The sequence below is a fragment of the Ostrea edulis genome, chromosome 10, assembly GCF_947568905.1.
Source record: "Ostrea edulis chromosome 10, xbOstEdul1.1, whole genome shotgun sequence".
NCBI classification, from domain to species: Eukaryota; Metazoa; Mollusca; class Bivalvia; order Ostreida; family Ostreidae; genus Ostrea; species Ostrea edulis.
The window spans coordinates 32301606-32320921 of NC_079173.1; the positions used below are offsets into that span (position 1 = coordinate 32301606).

At 34.7% G+C, this 19316-nt stretch overlaps 1 protein-coding gene across 1 annotated transcript in view; it reads right to left on the bottom strand.

Moving 5' to 3' along the window:
* The window catches only part of LOC125665872 (integrin alpha-8-like), a 50739-nt gene extending 41315 nt beyond the window's left edge, over nt 1-9424 (bottom strand). Inside the window, exons 1-3 of the mRNA XM_056150981.1 lie at nt 9139-9424; nt 4465-4595; nt 2260-2315 (exon numbers count right to left, since the gene is read on the bottom strand). Coding sequence (XP_056006956.1) covers nt 2260-2315; nt 4465-4595; nt 9139-9293 — 342 coding nt within the window. The 5' untranslated portion in view covers nt 9294-9424. The remainder of the gene's footprint in view (nt 1-2259; nt 2316-4464; nt 4596-9138) is intronic.
* Between the last annotated feature and the right edge of the window lie 9892 nt (nt 9425-19316).

The following is a 19316-nucleotide window of genomic DNA, read 5'->3' on the forward strand; positions in this document are numbered from 1 at the left end:
CGAAAGCAAAAGTGGGTTTTTAATTAATTTTACGATATTTACTAATGTAGTGAGATTCTATTACAGCTTATGGACCTCACATCACATATGAAACAATATCAATGGTGCAATTCGCGTGTTTAAAAAACAACTTTTTATAATTTTGTGATGTTCACATAAAAACAACAGGAAGACATTTTTATGAGAGGTTTAAACATTATCTTTTGTTCTTCTGTTTAAATTTCATCCCGTTGTTTTGCTGCGGATATATCTAAATTTCATCATGAAAATCTTGTTTTGATGGAAAAACATGGTTTCCGGGAAAATATGACAAATTTAATCTTGGATATCTTGGTTACCAATGTTAAAATAAGATTAAGATCCCTTTTGAGAAGTTTTTCCTTTTATAAAAAACTGTGCAGTTGATCATCATTGAGTAACAAGAGACCCATGGCCCACATCGCTCACCTGAGTCAATTTGGCTCATATTTAAAGATTTTTCCTATATATTCGCATGTAAAACTTTTTATCCCTATTGTGGCCCAACCTACCCTCTCGGGGGCCATGATGATTTTTTCAAAATTGAGTCTGGACTATGTCAGGAAGCTTTCATGTAAATCTAAACTTTTCTGGCCCAGTGATTTTTCAGAAAATTTTCAATGATTTTCCCTATAATTATATTTGTATGAAAAATTTTGATCCCCTACTGTGTCCCCATCTTACCCATGAGGATCATGATTTTTACAAACTTGAATCTGCACTATATCAGGAAGCTTTAGTGCAAATTATATAAACTTCTTTGCTCCAAGGGTTCTTAAGAAGAAGATTTTTTTCTATGTATTAGTTATGTAAAACTTTGATCCCCTATTGTGGTCCCTTCCTAGCCCCAGGGGTCATGGTTTTAACAAAATTGAATCTGCACTATGTCAGAAAGCTTTCATGTAAATTTGTACTTTTCTAGCCCAGTCGTTCTTAAGAAGATTTTTTAAAAAGATTTACCCTATATATTTGTAAAAATTTATCCTCTATTGTGGCCCCTTCCTACCACCGGGGGCCATGATGTTATCAAACTTGAATCTGCACTATGTCAGGAAGCTTTCATGTAAATTTCCACTTTCCTGGCCCAGTAGTTTTTGAGAAAATTTTGAAAGATTGTCCCTATATATTTGTATGTAAAACTTTGATCCCCTATTGTTGCCCCATCCTACCCCCAGGGGCCATGAGTTTAACAAACTTGAATCTGCATTATGTTAAGAAGCTTTCATGTAAATCTCAGCTTTTCTGGTTTAGTGGTTCTTGAGAAGACGATTTTTAAAGATTTTCCCTATATATTTGTATGTAAAACTTTGATCCCCTATTGTGGCCCCATCCTACCCCTAGGAGCCATGATTTGAATAAACTTGAATCTGCACTATGTCAGGAAGCTTTCATGTAAATCTTAGCTTTTCTGGCTCAGAGGTTTTTGAGAAGAAGATTTTAAAAGATTGTCCCTATATATTTGTATGTAAAACTTTGATCCCCTATTGTGGCCTCATCTAACTCTTGGGGGCCACGATTTAAACAAACTTGAATCTGCACTATGTAAGGGAGCTTTCATGTAAATCTTAGCTTTTCTGACCCAGTGGTTTTTGAGAAGATTTTTAAATAACCCCACCCTATTTTTGCATTTTTGTGATTATATCCTCTTTGTAGGAGGAATGGCCCTTCATTTGAACAAACTTGAAAGCCCTTCATCCAAGGATGCTTTTGGCCACGTTTGGTTATAATTGGTCCAGTGGTTCTGGAGATGTCGAAAATGTAAAAAGTTTACAGACAGACGGAGACGGACAGACGACGGACAACAGGCGATCAGAAAAGCTCAGGCGAGCTAAAAACTGTAGACTCAAATCGTGTAAATCGCCAATGATCATAGGTGCTCTGATCAGACACATTCTGCACATCAACTCTCACCAACAATCGGGCGAATAGTGAGCGATGAACATGCTTGGCGAGAAGAGGAAAACACCCAAGCGATCACCTGACAAAAACTTTACTTTTCATTGGGGTAATTTAAAAAGATCATGCAATAACCACTGGTCACATGACAGATATTATATTTCTAATTGATCATGATACAAGTAAGTTATTGAATATTTATTTCGGTGCATCTTGATTTATTTGGACGAAGGGCTTCGCACTCGTCACCACCCTTCGTCCAAATGTATCAAGATACACAGTCACCGAAATACATATACAATAACTATTACATGTCCGACTTCTTATAAACAAATTGAAACTTACCAGAATTGAATCACCGTGCTTATAAATTGTGGAGGCGAATCTCCTGGCAAGAGACACTGGAACAAAAATAAAGAATATGTAATAGTTTCAAGAGCAGAAATGAATTTCCCACCCACAGTATACGCCTAACTTTTGCTTTTTTGCCCATCTGATATACATGTAACTAACCTTGATGTGGCTTGTCAACCATCCTCATGATATATGTAAATATTTTTGTGTGTTCTTTTGCATTCTGATGGAGAAATTTTCATTCAAAAATAGAGACTGTCTAAGATGGCTGGTTTATGACGGGTAGATTTTTCAAAAATCGTTTCAAAGAAATCGTCACCAGCATTAGGTGAAGTACCACAAATTAACTACGATGGTTGATCAACAATTTCTAACACATACCACACTGTAACAAATCCAGCCGCCATAGAATAAAGAAACAATCAAAAAACACTCTAAGGGATCCAGTCGCCATAAAATAAAGAATTATACCACACTGTAACCCGTTCAGTTGCGGTAGAGAAGCGGCACCAAATTTTGACATACTTCTGTGTTTTACAGAATTGGTTGTTTCATGATGTGGGATATTCAGCTCACTGAATGTGATGAGTTGTATTTTATGATGCGAGATATTCAGCTCACTCAATGTGATGAGTTGTGATATTTAGCTCACTGAATGTGATGAGTTGTATTTTATGATGCGAGATATTCAGCTCACTCAATGTGATGAGTTGTAATTTATGATGTGAGATATTCAGCTCACTGAGTGTGATGAGTTGTAATTTATGACGTGAGATATTCAGCTCACTGAATGTGATGAGTTGTAATTTATGACGTAAGATATTCAACTCACTGAATGTGATGAGTTGTAATTTATGATGTGAGATATTCAGCTCACTGAATGTGATGAGTTGTATTTTATGATGCGAGATATTCAGCTCACTCAATGTGATGAGTTGTAATTTATGATGTGAGATATTCAGCTCACTGAATGTGATGAGTTGTATTTTATGATGCGAGATATTCAGCTCACTGAATGTGATGAGTTGTAATTTATGATGTGAGATATTCAGCTCACTGAATGTGATGAGTTGTAATTTATGATGTGAGATATTCAGCTCACTCAATGTGATGAGTTGTGATATTTAACTCACTGAATGTGGTGAGTTGTGATATTTAACTTACTGAATGTGATATTTAACTTACTGAATGTGATGAGTTGTATTTTATGATGCGAGATATTCAGCTCACTCAATGTGATGAGTTGTGATATTTAGCTCACTGAATGTGATGAGTTGTATTTTATGATGCGAGATATTCAGCTCACTCAATGTGATGAGTTGTAATTTATGATGTGAGATATTCAGCTCACTGAGTGTGATGAGTTGTAATTTATGACGTGAGATATTCAGCTCACTGAATGTGATGAGTTGTAATTTATCACGTGAGATATTCAGCTCACTGAATGTGATGAGTTGTAATTTATCACGTGAGATATTCAGCTCACTGAATGTGATGAGTTGTATTTTATGATTCGAGATATTCAGCTCACTCAATGTGATGAGTTGTAATTTATGATGCGAGATATTCAGCTCACTGAATGTGATGAGTTGTATTTTATGATACGAGATATTCAGCTCACTGAATGTGATGAGTTGTAATTTATGATGTGAGATATTCAGCTCACTGAATGTGATGAGTTGTAATTTATGATGTGAGATATTCAGCTCACTGAATGTGATGAGTTGTAATTTATGATGTGAGATATTCAGCTCACTCAATGTGATGAGTTGTGATATTTAACTCACTCAATGTGGTGAGTTGTGATATTTAACTTACTGAATGTGATATTTAACTTACTGAATGTGATATTTAACTTACTGAATGTGATATTTAACTTACTGAATGTGATATTTAACTTACTGAATGTGATATTTAACTCACTGAATGTGATGAGTTGTGATATTTAACTTACTGAATGTGATATTTAACTTACTGAATGTGATATTTAACTTACTGAATGTGATATTTAACTTACTGAATGTGATGAGTTGTGTTTTAGTGTAGGATGTGTTACTGCATTACTCTATATTACATTATAATGTATTCTGTGTCCCAAAGTCTCTGGGAAATAAAACCATGACTATCTACACTTTAAGGAATCGGTAATATCATTATATAAAACCATGACAATAACATCTATAAATACATGATTACTATTTGGTTGTATTTCTCCGCAATGTCGTGACATGGTTTCCGTTTCCTGTAGTTGTACCGGGCAGGAAAGCAACATGCCTGTGACGTTTTTGTCCTCAGAATAACGTTTTTCAGGTGCTCCAATCAGTACCCTACAACAGATAAAGTAAAGTTTCAAATATTTCATTATTAGTATTTTCCAATCTGTCGACTGAAAACGTCTGCTGACTAGACAGCACTTATTTCACGTGATTTTACATGTATTTTCATGCATATATCTACCGCCGGATAGACTGGGACAATATCCTTAAAGGTATCCCCCCATAACTTCACATAGTGAGAACTTTTTTTTTATAGATATAAGTGTCATATGTTAAAAAACTCAAGCACATACACTGCAGCGTAAAGATCAGGCCTAAAATGACACAGGCGAAAAATGACACGAAGTGCACGCTAAGTATACTACGGGTTTCCCAAAACTATCTTAAGGAAGTAAGCTCCTGAGCTTTTGGGTACATGTACAACCGCGCAGGATGCTACAACTAAGCATTTACTGGTTCAATACTGATCCCATTGGTGCAAATTAGATTACACCTCTATTACTGAACCCTATCCAGTTTAAAATTTGTGTGTCAATTCAAATTTTGAAAGTGTTTGAGAAGAAAATTAAGTATTTTCGCCAATAATTTAAAAATTTGATCTCCAACCCCCACTTTTTAAATTGCATTTTAAATTGGAAGACCAGACCTTTAAAATTATGTAAAATTTTAGATATTGACATTACTCCTAATATGTCCTTTTAAACTCTCAATTTTGATATCATGAAATTTTTCGTATAGCAAGTGCAAAAAGGTCATTATTTATTTCCTTTACTAGTATTAATTTCTTTTTTCATCTGTAGTGTTAGAGGACATGATTATCTATCTATTTTATGTAATGATTAATTTGTGTTGCATATGTTGTGTTGACAGTAACAGAAAAATCAAGTTTAATTGAATAAATTTCAAGTGCAAAAATGTCATATTTAGAACACGGTATCTCCATACCAAGCGCTGCGAGCCCAGTTTTTCTTTTTAATTTCCTAATTCTCCTTCAATGTAGAAATCAAAAATACGTTCCCAATTGACATTACTCCAAAATGTCAGGTGCGAACCTCTTTAAGATAAGATTTCTGATAAAATATACCATAAAAGTTTCGTAAGATCTGACTTATGACTATCATAAGATGCGATAGTACCGTTTAACAAACCTATCTCAACTTAAAGAAATCTTAAGATACATTGTAGATTTTATTCATTTGCAATGATTTCATGCATTCTTAAGATTTGATATATTGTACTTCTTTTCTACATGTATTCAAATTATGTGATTTTACACGCCATTTTGTATTTCAAAAGTTACACGCGGTTATGTACTATTGGATGACAGAAATTGTGATACAAATGAAAGAAGGAATGATTTTTTTTAAATGGGAAACGTATATGTTAAAAAAGATTAAACGTGAAATTCTGGGTTGTTTTTTTTTAATCATTCCTCGTTTCACTTTAAAAGATAAATATTTTCTTAAGTAATTTGAAATATGAAGAAACAAGACGACAACAATCTCTCTCTCTCTCTCTCTCTCTCTCTCTTTCTATATACCAGAGATAAAAACGTGAAATTAATCTACATGCATTCACCACGTGAACACAGAGGGGTGGGTGGGTGGGGGTGTTCAGATAAATCGGTGTCAAAATATTTAAGATGACTATGAAACGATGTCCAATTCTGATTTTGGATTGTAGATTTCGCTCAATTAATAACACATGACTGAAAATTAGATACAATATTTTTGATTGTCTACAATGGTGTTCGCGATTTAGTGGTACATGCAGTTGTTCGCGATTTAGTGGTACATGTAGTAGTTCGCGATTTTGTGGTGTGTGTAGTTGTTTGCGATTTTGTGATATATATAGCTGTTCGTGATTTAGTGGTACATGTAATAGTTCGCGATTTTGTGGTATATGTAGTTGTTCGCGATTTAGTGGTACATGTAATAGTTCGCGATTTTGTGGTATATGTAGTTGTTCGCGATTTTGTGGTATATGTAGTTGTTCGCGATTTAGTGGTACATGTAATAGTTCGCGATTTTGTGGTATATGTAGTAGTTCGCGATTTAGTGGTATATATAGCTGTTCGCGATTTAGTGGTACATGTAATAGTTTGCGATTTTGTGGTATATGTAGTAGTTCGCGATTTAGTGCTACATGTAGTTGTTCGCGATTTAGTGGTGTGTGTAGTTGTTTGCGATTTTGTGGTATATATAGCTGTTCGTGATTTAGTGGTACATGTAATAGTTCGTGATTTAGTGGTACATGTAGTAGTTCGCGATTTAGTGGTGTTTGTAGTAGTTCGAGATTTAGTGGTACAGGTAGATGTGGGTTAGGGAGTAAGTTGTTTTAGGGCACAAGTTAAAACAATTGTTTATAATCCCCCGTTGATTTAGTTCTATACAGAGTGGATTCTACAGAGAAAGCATTCAGAAACAAGTGTTTACATTCCCAATGTGATTGCTTTCTGTGTCTTTACAAATTGTAATGATAACCATTTCCTGTGATGTAGTTATGAATAATGCGCGTATGAATATTGATAAAAATAGTACGTCTATTCTTACGGCTGATAGCGCGCTTCATGACGTATGCTATCGTGAAGCATCGCAAGTTCATACATTAATGTATTTTCAAAATGAAGTTTATTTCTTCAATAGATTCAGTGTTGTAAACCTGAATTAATTCATCATGCATTCGTGCATGTTATGATGTATGTAACATTTTCAAAATCGTGTTTCTGATTTCCGGAATATGATTACACACGATAGAGTTGACTGGAAATTAATTCCATTTCTGGAAATCATTATGAATACGTACAGGCTGATTGAGGAACTACATATACTTGGATATTTGAAGCGAATGATGTGTAGTGAACAGTATGCAAATTACACGTGAACTCAATATGTACATACATGTATATATATACAAATTAAGATCGACAATAGGTATGATATATTTCCAAGTGCACCACATATCTCTACACAACACAGGTACTACAGTACATGTGACTCTCGATAACTCAAAGTTCAATGGGACCCTCATACAACTTCGAGAGTTCGAGAGATCGAAATTCGGAAATTGAAGGTTCGAATATGATTCAGAATTTACAATAACCGGAAAAGTAAACCAGCACGGACAGTGCAATGTAACAGACGTGTAATATTTCTTTCATTCATTCTTTATTTCCTCCCATGGGAGATTACATGAACAATAAAGAAAATTACACAAGTAAATATGAAAATACATAATTAGAAATGAGTAAAGAAAACAGAAATAGGAGACAGCGTATGTACATCAATTATAGAAAACCATCTGTTTTCAAAATTAAGTTTCCATGATCCATTTTAAAAAAAAAATGTATCTATGTACATACATATTGTGATAAGACGTACATGTATGCAACAGAGAGAGAATAATGAATTTTGTTTTGGCTGGGTTAGAGATTTAGTACCCTCCAGGGTAGTTTACCTGTATTAAACGATCAGGCGAGGGTGCACGGTGAGTAGGTTTCAAGAATAATTAGGACTGTTTCAAACACACATTCAAAATACCTTCATCCAATTTCAAAATACTGTTGTACAAATTCTCCACTTTTCATTCACATCAAATTTCTCTGGTGTAGCATTCCTCCTTATGAATTTAAAATTACTATTCTCTCGTCATTCTCAGGCATTCATAGGCAATACTTTCGTGCGTTATATACATGTACATGTAAATATGATCTTGAAAACAGAATACATTGTATATGTGGATGGCCCGGGCGTCCAATAGATTAGACATGCTGCAAGAGTGATATAAAACTGTCCCTGTATCTCTTGAATTTGCCTCCGTGGCTGAGTGGTTAGAGCATCGCGCTCAAAATCACACGGACTCTCACCTCTGTCGGCGCGGGTTCGAATCCCGCTCGTGCCGGGAAGTGAGAAAGTTTCCCAGTTTACTCTCGGAAGGTCGGTGGTCTCTTGCCAGATACATTGTATCTGGGTTCTCTCTTCCACCAATAAAAATGGGCGCCACCAGATAACTGAAAAATTGTTGAGTGTGGCGGAAAACATCAATCAATCAATCTTTTGAATTTGTTTCAAACGAGCTAGATAGCTGGATGTGTCGCTTGGAGAGGGTGACTTCCCAATATATACGATTTTAGTGGTGGGGCGTAACAGATACGTGAGAAAAAGAAAATATCTTAAATAGATAAATTAATATCGCTCTATCAGCATGTCTAATCCCCTGTTTCTGTTGATCGCTCAAGCCCCCTACCTATATTTAACATCCAACAGTTCAATGCTCCATGTTAATTCTATTAACTAAAACACCGTGTACAGAGGGTGTGACGCGTTAACAATCATTGATGACTATCGGTTTGATAATTATGGATACAATGGCGTTGTTACCCAGCCATGAACCATGGGGTGTATCAAGTGTTTGGGTATAGGCAAAAATATTTTGTAGGGGTTTTGAAACATTAAAGCTAATTACTCACTAATTTCCGCACAAGCCTCGTACACCAATACACTGATCAATTCTTATTTTTTGAGAAAACTGGCATTATTTTGTTGTGTTGTTACACATTCAGACACGTGATAACGAGAAATATCCATCAACTTACTGCTTTTTGTTATGGTTTGTCAGGATTTCTGCCGTGTATCCAAACTGATCATTCGCGGTCCCACGATATATCAAAGGCTTCTGTATGTCAACATTGTAGGCGGTCAAAAGATTACAGAGACACTGGAGTACATATAAGATTAAAAATATCTCCATGTTAACTATCCAAACCACATATAACACGGAACAATTCCGTTCAATATCTGTTTCTATCTACCAGTGAAATATAGACCCGTCTAACAGGAAAGAATACTGAAAGCACGTCCTTGTTTGAATTAATACTTTTAAATTTGTGGTTTCTTCCTCATTGGATACAATATTTATGATGGAACTTGGGCACGACGTAGAGGGTAATTGTAAATATTTGAGAAAAAAGGAAATGGTTGAATTAGCCTGATTACACTTGTATCACACGCGATGGCAATCAAAACATAATTTTCTAATGAAATTTGAATCAACTTCTATTTAATCAATGAAGACAAGTATATATATATTAAGAGACATATATTACATAAACATATAGCACGAAAAAATGACAAGTATCAATAATCTACATTGGTAACAAGAGTGATACACTGTTGTACTGAGTGATAAAAATGGTGGTTTCGTTGTAAAGCGTGTTTACTGACGATGGTGTAGAGAGTTTGTACCATGGTCGGGTCTATATATATAGATAAAAAAAATTCAGTTTATTTGGATACCCACTTCCGCCCCTACCCGGGGTTGAACTCACGACCTGCGGAACCAACTCTCCTAGCAGCACGTAACCAGCGCGCTAGACCGCTCGACCATCTGAACAAGTCTTGCCTAGATCAGTAGATGGTCGAGTGGTCTAGCGCGCTGGTTTCATGCTGCTAGGAGAGTTGGTTTCATCTAGGCAAGTCCATCTAGACAGTTTTCGACTTACTTTCAAGATCTGTGTGATCACAAAACATGTTCAACCAAAATAAAAACTTTTTTGTGCTTATTAATGTGTTTGTACTTATCAGTAACTGTAATAATTACAAAAAGTAATAACAGTGACTTCTAAAATCACGAAAAAAATTGATAACATCGAAAATATCAGATGAATATCGTATTTAAACATTTATCGATGTTTCAGATTGTTGGTCTCGGGAATGAGATGTACATACATGAATGTATATAAGTATATTATAATTTTTAATTTTCATAAAATGATAAATATGGGCCTAGTCAAATATAACTATAACTAACACTGACCACCTGCACAATTTCATGCTAATCATGTTGTGCACCAATCGCAACTTTTCGGCTTGCCGGAAAGGTCCAGGAATGTGCGATTCGTTGTAGACCTAAGCATCTATGATGTTGCCTCGTTCTGGGAGCTTTGTTCTGGAAATTTCCACAAGGCTGATTTTAAAATCACGGATTGAAGAAACGAACAGGCATATTTTATCTATTTAACAATTATCAAAACTTATTTCTTCTTTAAGATCAAAATCAGGCATCGATAAACAACTTTTTATTGTAATAATTTAATTCTTATTGTATACTTGTCTCCAATTGGTCAAATTCCAATTGAGGAACGCAGGTTATTTTTTAATAACCTGGTTTGGTCAGCTGGTTTGGTGTGGGGACACACACCCCAGACTTCCACCAGAGTTCGTTTGCTCACAAACCAAACTCTTCCACTTAGGCATTATGGGATAGCAATTTCTTAGGCCGCGTATACTGTGACGTCACTGTAGAATGACGAAAAAACATAACGTCAAACGTAAACAACTTTCAAAACAAGAATGTAAACATCAAGTTCATTACTTTACACAATAATTTGAACAGAGTCTCTCTACTTTTTAATGATCTTTTGATCATTTTATGTTTAAAATAAAATCCATACTTTTATATCAATGCTCTTAATATCAATATCTTCAAACTTTTAACTGCGAACTACTTCTTTAATGTTATTTGCCTGCGTGATAATCGAGGACTCACAATATACAAATCTGTATATTGTGCTGTGTCACATAGAGAGGTAACCTTAGTACGTAAGTCCTCAAGCTCGCGCTTCATACTTCACCGCATATCGAGGCCTTAGAGATGCTGACGCCATGTCGATTCCATAGTCACGTGACACAGCAGAAAGATGGCAGTCTAGACGGTCGTCTGGGTTCCGACTGCAATGTTGTTTACAGATTTATATGGTATGTAATAGTTTATAGAGGTTAGTAGGGTTATGAACTTATAGAAACTACTTGATGAAACATTTCTAACATTAAGATATGTTGATATTTATTGTTTTCCGATGTGAAAACGGTCCGAACTTACAGTTACTAGTATTGTATGATGTAATTGATAGAATTTTCATCATTACACCCTTTGAATGAACTCAAAGTTTCGATATTACGGAAGTAAAGTATCTCGTTCTTATTCGGGAAGCAATCAGGATCCACAGATTTGCTTCATTTGATGTTCAAGCGCATATTTTGTAGCAATGAACGCCTATTTCATGAACACAGAGCTCAATATTTTGCATTTTAAACACTAATTATTTTGCTCTTAGATCAATGACCAAGTTTTCATTCTTTAGAAAGTAGTAATTTTCAGGCTAGGATAACCAAAACTCTAAGAGCATAAAGAATTTAATACAACAACGCTGTGAAAATAGGGCAGATCACAAGGTTATAGAGTATCTCGTCAACAATGTAGGCCTAATATACTATGTATATACAATGTAGTCATTAACGTCATTTGTTAATTGAATAGTACTATCTTTTCAAAGCATTACTTGAAGAAGAAAAAAGGATAATCTAAAACAAACCCATCAAAATTTTATTTCATGTTGGTTTCATGATAAACTTCAAATGGCTACTTGTTAGCTCTGCACTGCAGCTCATTTCATGGGACATGCATCCTCAAAATATTGAAATCTGATCAAGTATCATAGTGACATGTAAGTACATGTAAATCAGCTTAAAGTGGCTAAAATAATGTTATTTGGGTTACTTCATGTACCTTGTATTCTCTATACATAGATTACATGTAGTTTTACATGTTCTACATTAGTCCGAAATATTTTGACGTTTTCCTGGCCTTTTTAATGATTTTGATATTTACTGCGCCAGGATAGTAAATATCAAAATCATTAAAAAGGCCAGGAAAACGTCAGATATTTCGGACTAGTTCTACATGTAATTAACAAATTGTACTCATTTACAGGTTTCAGATACAGTAGATCACACTTCTTCTCAGCACCATGATACATAATTATTGAACAATACTTGCAGATAGAGAAATAAGTCATTTTAGAGACATCTTTTACACAAAAAACACAGTTAACACCATTTTCTTGTTTATGGGTAGGTACTTGTAAACAATCCACCTCCCTTTGACATTTGGTTGAATTGCATGAATCTTTTGTTTTCACTATTAGGAGGGCATAGAATAGAATGTAAGAAGAGAACAGGGATTCAAAATCTTGTTGGGTAGTTGTTTACTTAATTAGAGCATATTTCAGATCTATACATATACAGTATGTAAAGAAGTAGACATTGAAGTGGGAAATTTTCTTGATTTTAAGAGCGGTTATGTCCCTACATCTCTCTCTAATCCATCTTTTTCTACACAGGTTCTCATGATTGCATGTTCAGCATGTAGCACTATATATAAGGTCACTTCTACCATGGATACTTCGTAACGTAGTGCAGTAGGCTGTGACGTCATAGCTAATAGAGAGGTCTATTCGTAGGTGACGTAATGAGGCCTCGACGGGGAGTTTGACACACCCCCTTGACAACCAGAGCCGGTGTTATAGAGCCAGACTTCCCCCGATAGTGAGACTTCCCCCCGGAAGTCTGGCTCTAGAGTGAGCCTTCCCCCAGGGGGGAAGGCTCACTCTAGAGCAAGACTTCCCCCCAGAGCCAGCCTCCCCCCCCCCCCCCCCCCCGCGGAAGTCTGGCTCTAGAGTGAGCCTTCCCCCCTGCGGAAGTCTGGCTCTAGAGTGAGCCTTCCCCACGGAAGTCTGGCTCTAGAGTGAGCCTTCCCCCCAGTAGTCTCGCTTTAGAGTGAGCCTCCCCCCAGCAGACTTGCTGTAAAATAAACCTTACCCCCAGGGGAAGACTCACTCTAGAGCCATAACACCCTCTTGAAGTCCCGCTCTAGAGGGCACCCCCGCTTTCATCCCCTCCTATACAAACTATGAAATAAATTTTAGTTTATCGGGCAGGGAATTACTTACCTATCTACTTCACTACCTACCTACCTATACCTATCTACCTACTTACCTACTTTTTAAAAAAATGTTTTATTTTTGTATTTTCAACACATTTATACATACAAACATTCAAACTGTATAATCTACACTCGCTCATTCACACTTGCAATTACTCTGTACACCTTATTTATCAACAATAACAGTGAATTGTATATATGATATATACATGTATAATATATACATACACACACATAAATATATATATACACATAAACATACATATATATACATACACATTCAAAGATAAAGGTAATTATTTTATTTTTCATATAAATGTATTATGATTTTCAACAAACTACTTGTCCATTATATTATCATACAATGCCCATTTACCAAGTATTTTGGATTTGCTATGAAATACATTTTGACAATATTTTTCTAAATTTCTATAGTATTTAAACAAATTAATTGCATCTGACAATTTGGGCTTTGAGTCCCGTGATCTGGAGTAATAAATGTGCTTTTTTGCTAACAAAAGAATATTTTCCAAACAACTTCCATCAATATTGCCTAGTAACACACTTCTTTTTGTGATTTTATAACCTTTGACAAATACAGTGTACCATTTCACAAAATCTCTCCAGAAGGCAGATACATACACCCAGTCCTAAAAAATATGAGTGACTGTTTCTCTTTCACTTTTGCAAAATGAACACAAGTCATTATCTACAAGTTTAAGTTTGCGAAGGAAAGAGTTTGTAGCTACATGTATATAACACATAAGAATACGGTATTGAAAATAAATTAATTTTGTTTCTTTTGTGCATAAAGATGCATTCATATAATGAAATTCCCAACATTTTTCTGAAATAGTTTCACTGAGATAAGTTTCCCACTTCTCTCTTTTGAGTTGTGGGGCTATGAACTCCTTTTCCTTCAAAACTTGATATAAAAGTTTAACATAATAACTAGAGTTCATTTTCTGTACAATAAACTGATTTGGACTCAACAATTCATGATGTATTTTGCATTGTTTTTTTAAAATCAGCAATTTGTCTTTTAATTTCAATCCCAAGGTGTAATAACTTGCATTTCCAAAGAAGAAAAAGATAGACGCTATATTAAAAAAAATGGCGACCAATATCATTATTAATGTTGATTACAAAATTGGTTTTAGTGCCATAGCAAATCGTTTAAAGAAAGTACTAACAAATATCATAGGTGACTCTCAGAAGGGTTTTTATAAAGGGACGGTTTATTGGTGAAAACACTCGTTTTTGTATGATTTGATTGACTATCTAAAAAAGGAAAATCAGCCAGGATTGTTATTATTATTAGATTTTCAAAAAGCGTTTGATTCATTGGAATGGGATTTTATTGTAAAGGCACTCAGGTCGGATCCTTCAATTTAGGGGAATCTATTGTAAAATGGTTTCTTACTCTATACACCTCTAGTACCAGTTGTATAATTAACAATGGAAACTTATATAAATTCTTCAGTCTTGAACGAGGTTGTAGACAAGGAGATCCATTGGCACCATATATCTTTATTATTACAGTAGAATTTTTGGCAAAAGCACTTAAAGAAAATCGAAATATTAAGGGTGTAACTGTGGCTGGAAAATAAAATAAATTAGGCCAGTATGCGGACAACTCTTTTTTAACGTTAGATGGCAGTGAAAAATAACTTAGAGAATCTATGAGAGTTATAGATATGTTTAGAATGATTTCTGGACTACGTTTAAATATTTCAAAATCACAAGCAATTTGGTTGGGGAGCAAATCAGGTTCGGCGGAAACTTTGTGTAATGATCTGAAAATAAAATGGGGAAATAACAATTTTAAGCTCCTTGAAATAGTATTTACAAAACATCTGGAAGACATGACCTTATGTAATTATCAATCTAAAATCAACGCCATTAAAAATTGTTAGGTTTGTGGACTAAACGGGATTTAACTCCAATAGGTAAAATCACAATTATCAAAACTTTAGCACTCCCAAAACTCATACACTTATTTTCAGCATTGCCTGACCCACCTAAACAAGTACTGGAAGAGTTGAATAAAATATTTTTTAAATTTATTTGGGGATACAAGGTTGAAAAGTTGAAAAGAAATACAATTGTGGGTAATTATGATGAAGGGGGACTAAATATGGTACATTTGGCATCTTATATATCTTATATTAAGCTGAAATGGGTCAAAAGGTACCTTGCTGATGTTTCTTCTTATCTAGCATATTTATGATATCTTCTGTTTAGATCTTCTGTTGTACGATCAGGATAGGTACAGCTTTTAATGTTTTATTTATTTCCTATGTATTATGTGCATAACATTCTGTTGTAAGGTATACATGCATTTTAAAGCACCTTTGAGCGTACATAGTGTATGAAAAGGATGCTATATAAATATGGTATTATTTTATTTATTTATTGCTGATAATGAGGGTATATGGCAACATATGTTGCATAGTACTTTAAATCTTATACATGTGGATTTCATTTTTCACCTATCCAAAGAAAAACTTAATGAATTTGTAAATCATATTGACAATGTGTTTTTGAAAGATGTGTTTAAAGCTCTATCAAAAGTTAAAGAAAGTTCTCTTTCTGTTACAGATTATTTGAATTTAGATATAAGAAACTTTGTTGATGTTAAATAATGGAATTTTAATACAAATTGGGTTGAGAGAGGCATTAAGACCTTCAATGACTTAGTTTTGCAGAATGAAACATTCAAATACTTTACTGATCTAAAAGATGTGGTTGGTACAAAGAACTTTTTGAGCTATTATTGTCTTATTTCAAAAGTACCCTACCTACCAACTTCCCTACCTCTCTACCTGAAGTTGTACACGTTTAAAAGCATAACCGATATTTGTACGCAGATGAGAAGAAACATAAATTCGAAATTTTCTCATTTCATTTCTCAAACTTCTAAAACTAACCACGGCATAGGTATTGTGTGGGTCAAAGTTCAAGGTCTATGGGTCAAACAAAATGGCTTATCAATTCCAATGTGTTTTATTCACCGTTTTCTTCTCTTAAGTTTGATGAACGGCTTAAGCAAAATCATTTAATGCCCTGCTGAAAAAGGTCCTGGTATCTAAACAATCTCTATAAAGTGATAGTAGTTTACCAGGAATAAATGGAGGGGGAAGTCCTGCTATGGGGGGAAGTCTGACTCTACAACTAGTGATAGAGTAGGTCTTCCCACGGGGAAGTCTGGCTCTAGAGTGAGACTTCCCCGGGGGTTCTCCTGCTCTAGAGTGAGCCTTCCCCCAGGGGAAGGCTCACTCTAGAGCCAGGCTTCCGGGGGAAGGCTCACTCTAGAGCCAGGCTTCCCTGGGGAAGTCTCATTATGGGGGAAGGCTCACTCTACAACACCGGAACTATTTTTTTTTCTCTCTCTAAATTTACATCGCAGCACTGTTTTCAGCCTTCTATGGAATAGAAAGTCAACGTGTACAATAAGTTTCTTCGGTTTGATACAGATATTGTTTTCATGTTGTCAATATTAACATCTACTTGTACGCAAATCTCTGTATGATGGTCGAATTATAGATTAAAACAAAGATATTATATTCGAATTAATGATTTACCAAGTAAGCATTGCCCTATTCATTTTGAAATACATTTATTACTGGAGAAAGGGGGGATTGTTTCATTGCTTGATCCGTCTTTCAACAAAGCAAACAAAAATTAATTCCTACGCCACATTTTATGAAATGACGTCAGTCACATTGACCTGTGGATCGCAATATATCGTTTCCTGACCAGTTTCGGTGACCTTAGTGATAAACCGCGATCTCCTCATTAATCACTTGGATTAAATAAATAAACAAAACACCTACCTATAAAGTAATTGAATTCCTGTACTTTAATCCAAAAATTCCACCTCTATTGGTACGTTAATTGAATATATTTTCGTAACAAAAAAACATGTAACTTTGTGCACCTAAAACGGTGACGTCACCTATTTCGGTGACCATTGTTAATATATAGGTTTGCCAAAAGTCTGTAACTGTAAAAACGTATATACAGGAGGAATGTGCAACTAAACGTTACAAAAAAAAAAAAAAACCTGGCCACAACATATCCGTCACTTTACTCTCATTTTTGCTATTGCAGGGTAGCTGATCGAAAACAAAAGTAAGATTCTATTATAGGTTACCGACTTCAACTCACATATGAAACACTATTAAAGGAACAAACAGTAACTCTGAAGCAAGCGTTTCGGAGTTTATTGGAGAGAGAGAGAGAGAGAGAGAGAGAGAGAGAGAGGGTGTGTGTATTCTTTTATTTAAAATGCTTATTTCATAATGCAAACATACATCATAACAATCATAATGCATATCATACATCAGAAAACTTCATTTCATATAATGCATACATAATAATAATAATCGTAATGCATTTCAAAATGCATATAATTAATGCATCAGAAAATTGTAATGTAATGTACATACATCATATTAATCATAGTGTATTTCTTATATACATCAAAACAAAATCCATGCATCTGAAAAAATCACAAAATCTCATTTTTGATGCTTAAATTATACATCACAATAATCATATGAATTATGAAATGAGAGAGTATTCTTTGACCTTTCATTATTCTTAAAGGGAAGGTAGGGTATAAAAAATATTTTCACATTTCAAATACTAGATATTTTGTTATTAAGTCCACTGGTTATTTCCATTTGATTGTAATCTGTTGTATATAAATCGGCTATTAAATATAGCTAAACATCATCTGCTGGAGGCTGCCATTTTGCAAGATAAAATTATCGCTCTTTACGATATTTCCCACAATCCCATCTGCTTATGACGTATACCGCGGGCAATTGCCTCTCAGTGAAAGCAGCTGACCATGTCTGACTGCAAAGGATATCAATATGAGCCTGGTTATAATGAAGAGGAATTATTAGCTGCTTCAAATGAAAACACTAGTGAATTGGGATGGATTGATGAAAACGACACTCTTAATTCTTAAACTTTTAATTTTATATTCTTTATACAGTTCATTATATTCACTTCTTCACTTGAACATTCCTTAGCACATATGATGGACAATGACTGGGTAATTCTATCTGTATATGTTGCACAAAGTTGATTTACTAGTATTCTTCAAAATGGATTGAGAGTAGGATATTCTTGTCACTATTCATGTCTTCATTGAGCTGAAAATATAACAATGAAATCAAACCATTACTTTTTAACTTAAGTAATGAATTTTCATGAAAGTGCATGTACATGTATTTCACACAACAAAGAGTTTATTTTTCATATAGTAGTTTTCTCTCTTTCTGATTTATTAGTACATCTGTTTACAAGAGAATCTTGCAATGTGAACCTGTATACAGCACTTATCAGTTGATTATCACTACACCCCTGCAGTAATTGCCACGTAAATGTCAAGACTTGAGATTAACTGCACAGGGATTACGCAATTTCCGAGTTACCCAATGGTTCTTTCCCTTTGTGGAACTCTTTCGCACAGTGAGACACAAAACATACTATTGTCCACACGCGGTGGGTACAAATGCTTATCACTGCCTTCATATATTGCCTAAAGGCCGATTATCAGACATGCAACCACCCAAACTGCAGGGGCACACAATATTAGTAAATTTATTTGTAATTAATAATAAAACAGCTCAAACAAAAATCGATAATCACCATTTTGCTTTGATTAGAATATCACCCGTGCAGAAGAGGATATAAAAATAATTTCATATTTAATCTAATGGCCTAATTCAATCAAATATTATTCTCAATATGGTCAGTTTAATGTATACCAACAGCTGATATAAACAAAATTTACACTTTCATTACATTTATTCGTATTTATATAGCTACTCTATAGTATATAATTACATGTATACATCTTGCACCCACCCAAGCGTTCAACAGAACACTAAACGCACCTCTATCACAGAAGAGCTAATATCTCAGAAGTTGCGTATTGAAACGACCTTGGTTGTAAAACTTTGTTAATCATTT